An 8,031-nucleotide genomic window follows, 5' to 3' on the forward strand; every position below is an offset into this window, starting at 1 on the left:
ACTTACAAATGGATCCAAAATCAAACGCTTTTATTTACAGATTTCAAAGTCCACGCGTAGACAAACACGACTTGCAACCTTTCATTTGGCTTTCAAATAATAATAATAACAATAATAATAATCCTAATCATAAAGTTTGAAAGAGAAAGAAAAAGGGAAGGCAAACTTGACCACATCCTCCCCCTCTCTGATTGGATAAGAGCACGGTGGGGAGGTCCCGCCCCCTCCGCCACTTGACAGCCAGGCGCACTGACCTTTGACCTACCTTGGCACGCACACACCCAGCACTAGAATGAGGTCAGGTGACATTCTTAAAACGCAGAGTCACGCACACGCCCGCCTCCAGTGGCGGTCGCCATGGTTACCCGGCCTGATAAACGGTAGCGGGTGGGCGGGAATGCGGGCGAGGCACTTCCTGTCACCTGACGAGTCCTTTCAAGAAAAGCACACCACAGAAGACGAAAGTCACGTGTCAAGTGGGGAGGAGTTTCAAAATAAAAGTGAAAAAATCATCCGTCACTGTCATTTACTAACACGACAGAAAATTCCGATTCGATTCCTATTTCTTGGTCCTCCACGCACGAACATTTCTTAACGTATCGTTTGCTACCATTCCAACTAAAATACGCACGTGTGCCGTAATATCCCGTCAAGTCATCGTTTATTTGCAAAACTTGTTCCTGTTTGCAGTTTCCTTTTATCGATACACCAAAAAATCTCAAAACGGAAAACTTTTTTTGTGTGTGCAAATTTTAGGCCATTCAGGCGGATTTTCACAATTCTTGAAAAATAAAAAAAAACAACAACTATTTTATTTTATATATATATATATATATATTTTTTTTTTATCAATTATTCCTTTACTGATACACTGAAAATGCACCACTCTCCAAGCATAATTTTTTTTTTTTTTGCAAATTTTAGGCCATCCAGGCATATTTTCACAATTCTTGAAAAGTAAAAAAAAATATATATATTTAAAATCAATTATTCCTTTACTGATACACTGAAAATCCACCATCTCCAAACACAACACCTTTTTTTTTTTTTTTTTGTGCAAATTTTAGGCCATTCTGGCATATTTTCACAATTCTTGGAAAAAAAAAGAAGATCTTTTTAAAATCAGGGATCCTATCTTATAATTCTACATGAATATAACAAATGTAATAATTCCATTGACTTTTCGGCAAGACGTCGGCGGCGGTCAAGCGAGCCAAAAGGCAGAACAAGTCGTGCGGAACGAGTGGAGCAGGCCGCTCCGGTTTTGCGCGACTCGCAACGCCCGACCGACAGGTCGCACCGGCTCGCAACGCGAGCGCGGATAAAAGGAGAGACGAGACGCCGGCGTCGGGAGATGGGATCGCTCGCCCGCTCGCCCGCCAGCTCGCTCGCTCGCTTTTTGTGCCATCCGCCCGGGTCGAGTGGTTCTCGACACTTCAACAGTGGTCAGGCTCTTTTGTGAAATGTTTAGGACCACTTGATCCGGATGCGAACGTCGCGTCGTGGGAGGGACGCCGCGACAAAAACGTGAGTCCACAACTTTCGCAAAATTCATTACAATTTTGATTGGCTCCATGAAACCAGGGGAAAAAAAATATGACATCACAGCTCTTCATCTTGCTTGTTTTAATGCCTACCTTTTGTATTTGATTTTTTGACATGTATTTTGTATTATAATTATATATTATAAGTATTTTGGATTTGAAGTATTTTATTTAATTACTTTTGTATTTTATTTATTATATGTATTTTGTGTTTTATTTTTTATAATATTATATATTATTTTTATATGTATTTTATTTAATTACCTTTTGTATTTTTGACTTATGTTATTATTGTTATATAGATTATATACATATTATTTATTATGATGACATGTATTTTGTATTTCATTCAATGGCCTTTTGCGTTTGTGTCACATGACTGCTTGCTTGTAACAAATGTGCAGTATTTTTTTTTTTATAAATTGTACAATAAAAGTACGTTTAAAGCATTCGGTCATGGGCCTTTTATTTTTATGGGACAGGAAGTAGTTTTATACATTTGTTCCAATCAAATGTTTTGACAACTTTGGCGCGACAAATCATAAATTTGTGCTGACTCGATAAAATGTTTTTATGCAACTTCAAGCCAACTTTGGTGTTGGTATTTATGTCGTCGTGTACAAATGACAAACCATTTTTTATTTCGATAATAAAAGTTGCTTTTCAGCATTTTTCCCCGGGTCGCTTATGTTTATGGGACAGGAAGTAGTTTCGCAACAATCGGATGTGGAATTTATTTGTTGGAAATTCAACAAACAGGAAGTCAGCCTGTACTGGGAGGCCCCGCCCCTTCATCACATCAGCCAATCGGGGTGGCTGCTAAAACGGGGCAGCTGATTGTGACCTGAATGACGTCAGGACATCATGCCAGGTTTGTCCTGAGGGGGGCACTAGAAAACCATGATGGACATTTCAAATAAAATACAATAAATTTAAAAAAAAACAAAAAAAAACATTGGAAAAAACAAACAAACATGAAGGGCATAAAAATAAAAACAAATAAAAAAGAACATTGAAGGACATAAAAAAATAAAATAAAAAAAACCCATGAAGGACAGAAATTTTAAAAAAAAAAAAAAAAGAAAAAAAATCATGGACATAAAAAAAAAAAGAAGAATGAAGGACATTTAAAATAAAATAAATGAAAAAAAATCATGAAGGACATAAAACTAAAAAAATAAAAAATAAATAACCTTGAAGGACATAAAAATAAAAAATAAATGAAAAAAAAATACATAAAAAAAAAACGCAGCCTCAAGCTAAAAGAGCCAAAGTTGCTTCTGCAGGAACGTCAATCGGACATTTAAGTGATGAAGTGGAAGGAAGAAAAAAACTAAACAAAAAAAAGTGTTCTTACTGGACGTGCACACGGTCGGAAACAGGAAGTGGCGCCCGGCGGCAAGGTCAGGCCACTTCCTCCATGTAATCCACGCCGACGCTCGCGCTCGGCTGGGAGACGCTCACGTCCATCGTGTCTTCCAGCTAAAAGCGCGCAAACACACACAATTACACACACGCAAATGTGGGCCGGCGCTAGCTCCGCCCACCTTGTCGCTGTGGTCAGGCCCCTCGATGGAGACGTCCTCCAGGTCCTCGCTGATGCTCACGTCGCTCTTGTACAAGTCGGAGCGGTGGCTGAAAAGACGTCATCATCATCATCATCATCATCATCACCAGTTGGCTTCAAACAAGCCGCGTTTGTTGACGGAGGCCGTCCGTCAACAAACGCCACAACTTCCGCAAGGAAGTTCCACTTACCTGTTGAAGTCGTCAGCGTACTCCAAGTCGTTGTCGTCCTCTGTGGGGGAAAAAAAAAAAAAAAAAAAGGCATTACAAGCAAATATTAGCCTGGCCCAGCTCAAGCCCAACAAATATTAGTATTATTATACAGTAATAATAATTATTATCATCATCATTATGCAATAATTATATATACATTTATATATATATATACACTTATAATTATTATCATTATACAATATTAATTATCATTATTATTCAATATTATTATTAGACAATAACAATTATGATTAGTATTTAGATTTATAATAATTATCACTATTATATAATAATTATTATTATACAATCATTATATAATTAGAATTTTTATAATACAAAAATTCTTACTATACAATAATAATAATAATAATAATAAATATTACATACAATAATAGTAATAGTAATGATTATTATTGTATAATGCAATATGAATAAGTGTTATTATTATTACTATGATTATTCCTAGTGTTATTATGATTCGATTTATAATAATACTTGTAGTTCTAATCAATGTGATTTGTCAGGCACCTCTGCTGGGGAGCTTGGCCTGTTGGAAGGCTTCCACTTTTGATGCTGACGCTGAGACAGGACACAGAACATGGCAACAATTCATGAAAAACATCCACTGAGCTTATTAGAACAGACAAAAACGAGCACAAAAAAAAATGTTCACCAAATAAAAACAACAAGGAGCTGAAACAGCATTGTTTGTTGACAAAACTAATTAGAATCGAAAAATGTTAAATGGGACACGTCTGTCCTTTCATTTCAATCATTGAACACAAATATTTATTTCTATTATGTTTAAAAAAAATAATAATAATAAAGCCTAGCAAGCTGGTGACAGCAAACATTGGAAGAAGGTGGCAAAGATTGATTTTATAAAACAAAAAAACAAAAACAAGCCGACTCCTCCAAAGGTGTGAACAGAATCCAAATGTTGACCCACCCGTGTGATTGTGGCTCTTTTCCGATGCGCTTTTTCCTCCACCTTCTGCGGCGTCGTCGTCTTCGCCTGCCGGCGCCGCATTCGACAGCGAGCCCGACGCAATTTGTCGGCTGTCGCGAGTCGCCGCCTGCCTACAAACAGCAACAACACGTTGCAACACGTCGCAACACGTCAACAACACGTCAACAACACGTCGCAACATGTGCTGTGTGTTGTTCACTTTTTTACCATCTGTCATTTTTCACCACATTGCACAATTTTGTGGCCATCATATATTTCCACGTTACTGGCAGACTGAGCAAAAAAAAAAAAAAAAAAGCTGAGGCAAGCTAACAGCTAACTGCAACGTGAATTGCTGACTCCCGCACAAGCTTATTTTGGTTCCAATGTCAAAAAGCTAAAAAAATAAATAAATAAATACATAAAAAAAAACAAAAAAAACATCCTTTGCATTGTGTGCATAGTTTGGATTTTTATCTGGCAATTTTTTTTGGGGAAATACTCCAATGAATTTCAGGTTGCAAGAAAAGTGTAACTTTGGCGCCATCTTGTGGCATATAAAGGTTCAACGTAAACTGGGAGATTGTGATGTGGACAGTTTGAGATCTGTTTTCAAATGCAGCCCTCCAAGATGTCAACTTGCCCCACTCACAATCCTCTCCGAGCGATTGAGGGAAAGTGTCGCTCATCGCTCCCTAACCGCTTCATTTTGACGCGTTTGCGAGATCCAAGAAAAAATTCCAAATGTGGAGATTTGTGTGCAGCTTCCTTACGATCCGTATGTCTTTTGCGGTCGGGGCAGCGGGTCATCGAAAAAGGAGTCGTCGTCATCACCGTCGCCGTCGTCGTCGCCGTCGTCATCGCCGTCGTCATCGCCGTCGTCATCGTCTTTCTGCTCCGATTGCGCGTGCGGCTCCTGCACCGCCTCCTCCGCCTCGTCCTCGTCCTCGTCCTCGTCGGGGAGGCGTGCCCGCTGGACAAGCTCCTCCTCCTCCTTGTGGCCACACGCGGCCGAAGCAGATGACACCTAAAACAACAAAGTCAAGTCAATAAAACTAATCATTAAATAATATAATAATAAAAATACAAATAAAATAGATATCAATAAATAATAAATATTAAATAAATAATAATAATTTAAAAAACTAATACAAATATAAACACATAATATATAAAATATTAATTAAAAAACGATAAAAATAAATCATATATAATATTTGTTTTTAAAAACTAAGCTGATGAGTCTTCATCGCCTGAAGACTTCCATCCCTTTTGAGGCGCTCCCCCTAGTGGCCCGCCAAGTAATTGCTCAAGAAGAATGGAGCCGTTCTAGTGGCTGTATATTAACTACACAAATATGGTGATACTTACGTAGGCGTGTCGATAATCTATTGGGAGACAAAGTATCACAATTTATCGTGATATCAATATATCGTCACACTCCCAGTTTTAGTTATTTAAGAAATGCTTAGTTTTAATTTGTTATAGTATTAGTTTTTTTTTGTTTTTTTTATGTGTATTACTTGGGCGCAATATTTTTATCTATTTATTTTAATTTTAAAAACAGCATGGGAGTGACGTCATGTGAAGGTGCTTGCTGCAAGATGACATCACTTCCGTGTGACACACTTCCAAACAAAGGACATTTTTGCTTCAATTCTAGTTTTAGCTCGTTTCGCAAACAGAAAATGCAGTTTCAGTTAGTGTGCGTTTTTTAAAAAGCATTTTTGTTTTTATTTTAATTTATCAGTTACGTTTTTTTAGTTTATTTTTTGTTAGTTTTAGTATTAGCTTTAGTTTATTTTATGTATTCCTAATGCACAATATTTAAAAAACAGCATGGGAGGGACATCATCTTTTGATGCTTTCCTATTGGCTGCTGCTAGAGATGACACGCTTTCAAACGTCCTTATTCCGGTTCATATCAAAATAAATCTTATTAAAAAAAAATCACATTTCAAACATTTTTCATTTTCAGGACATTTTTTGGGGGATTGAAAAGACGGCGAGCTTCATTCACCTCGGCGGGCGCGGTCTCGCGTCGTCCTCTCCTTACGAGCTCCAGCAGCACGGGCGAGTTGGCGTTAAGCTCCGCCTCCGCAAGGCCCAGCTGGCCGCACAGCAGCTGGCGACTGTCCAGGCCGCCGAGCTGCTTTAACGACGCGCCGCGTCAGGATCACGTCACGCCGCGCGAACATCGGCGGCGGCGGCCATCTTACCGCGTTGATCTCGGGCTGGAAGACGGCCAGGCTGAAGTCCAGATCAAAGACGCGCATGAAGTCCACCATGAGGCCGGCCGCCAGGCGACCTGCAGGAAGTCGCGCAAAAGCGTGTGAGCGGATGTCAAACGGACGACGTGGCAAAAAAAAAGCGACTGACCATCTTTGGTGCTGAGACATTTCTTCAGGTTCTCGTTCACCAGCGGCGTCTTGTTCTGAGGATGCAAGAAGAGGAGCATGAATAAGGAGCGGAGGAGGACAAAATGGCCGCCGTCCGTCCGTCACCTCCAGTCGGTCCTGCTCCTCCAAGGCCAGAAAGACGGCCGCCCTCATCTCCGCCTGCGGCAAGACGACAAACAAAGCGTCATTTTTTTTTATAGTGCATTCACATCATTATATTCTATTTGTTTTACTTTGATGTCTGCAGCCGCCGGGTTGGCGTTGCAAATGAGACTCTCGGGCTGTGCAATAAATAAAAATTCAATTACAATTTCAATTATTACACGCCACAATTACAAAATCAATATCAATACTAATTTTTGAGTTTAAATTTATACATTTGCGCCTTTTCTAAATTTTAAAAGAACTAATTTAATATTTTTTTTAATTGTAGTTTTTCTAAAGAATTGCATTTGTCTTCTTTAATAATTTAACAAATTTTTTAATTATTTTTTACATTTAAAAATGTTATTTGTACCAAAACATAAATGATCGTCCTACTACACAGTGCACCTCTAGTTTTTTCCAACATAAATAAACAAATATACATTATTATAAATATATATTATTATAAATTCTGTTTTTGTCCAAAATGAACTTATGTAATTATTAATGTTTTTAAAAATTGGTCTCAATATTTTGGAATGCTTAAACATTTTCTTGTTTTGTACCAAAAAATAAATAATCGCTTGAATCATCGTGATTTCAATTTTTGCCAAAATAATCGGGATTATGATTTTTTCCATCACCGAGCAGCTTTATGAGAATCTGTCTTAAATGCTTTACCTGGATCAATAAAAGGTTACATTTTTAAAGAAATTATACAATACAAAATGTCCGTATCGACCGAGTTTTTTTTGTTTTGTTATTATTTGAAATCCAAACAAAATGGGTACAATCCCATTTCAATCATTTTCAAACTGCACATGAAGAGTACAATCAAGCAAATAGAAGATTGTGCTACTACTAGAAGCTTTTCGAAGAGGGAAAAAAAAAACCGTTGTGAAAAAGCTTGCATGATTGTAGTTGCCACTACTTTTTTGTTTCCTTGCCACTGGTCCACTTTAGCCTAGCATGCTAGCAACCGGCGTGAGGAGGGCGACGATGAAGCGAGAGCAGGAGGAAAGTCAGCTGACCTTGAGCTTGTTGAGAACTCCGTTGTTCTCCAAGTTCTGGATGAGAAGATCCCTCAACTCGGTGTCGTCATCTGTGGCGGACATCTTCTGCTTTCATCGAGTCCGCCTGCTTCGCTGTTAACAGTGAGCAACTTTTCGCTGCCGAAAACAAACGGTAAGGAAGTGGAAATTCTTCTTCGAAGTGA

At 38.4% G+C, this 8,031-nt stretch overlaps 1 protein-coding gene across 3 annotated transcripts; it reads right to left on the reverse strand.

Moving 5' to 3' along the window:
* Positions 1–13: 13 nt before the first annotated feature.
* Positions 14–8,029, reverse strand: cep43 (centrosomal protein 43). Of its 3 annotated transcripts, none has more exons than XM_077510820.1 (12): positions 7,847–8,029; positions 6,777–6,830; positions 6,652–6,706; positions 6,492–6,580; positions 6,293–6,424; positions 5,046–5,299; positions 4,273–4,403; positions 3,852–3,902; positions 3,303–3,342; positions 3,092–3,179; positions 2,902–3,026; positions 14–432 (listed from the first exon to the last, which is right to left on the reverse strand). In XM_077510820.1, exons 1-11 carry the CDS (start codon positions 7,928–7,930, stop codon positions 2,949–2,951), a joined length of 1,056 nt encoding a protein of 351 aa, XP_077366946.1. In that variant the 5' UTR covers positions 7,931–8,029; the 3' UTR covers positions 14–432; positions 2,902–2,948. The 3 variants fall into 3 exon arrangements, with proteins under 3 accessions (XP_077366946.1, XP_077366948.1, XP_077366947.1); XM_077510822.1 differs by having other exon boundaries at positions 6,293–6,421; positions 7,847–8,028; XM_077510821.1 differs by lacking the exon at positions 14–432 and adding an exon at positions 1,712–2,434.
* Positions 8,030–8,031: the final 2 nt, after the last annotated feature.

This window comes from Festucalex cinctus, chromosome 21, assembly GCF_051991245.1.
Source record: "Festucalex cinctus isolate MCC-2025b chromosome 21, RoL_Fcin_1.0, whole genome shotgun sequence".
Classification (NCBI taxonomy): Eukaryota; Metazoa; Chordata; class Actinopteri; order Syngnathiformes; family Syngnathidae; genus Festucalex; species Festucalex cinctus.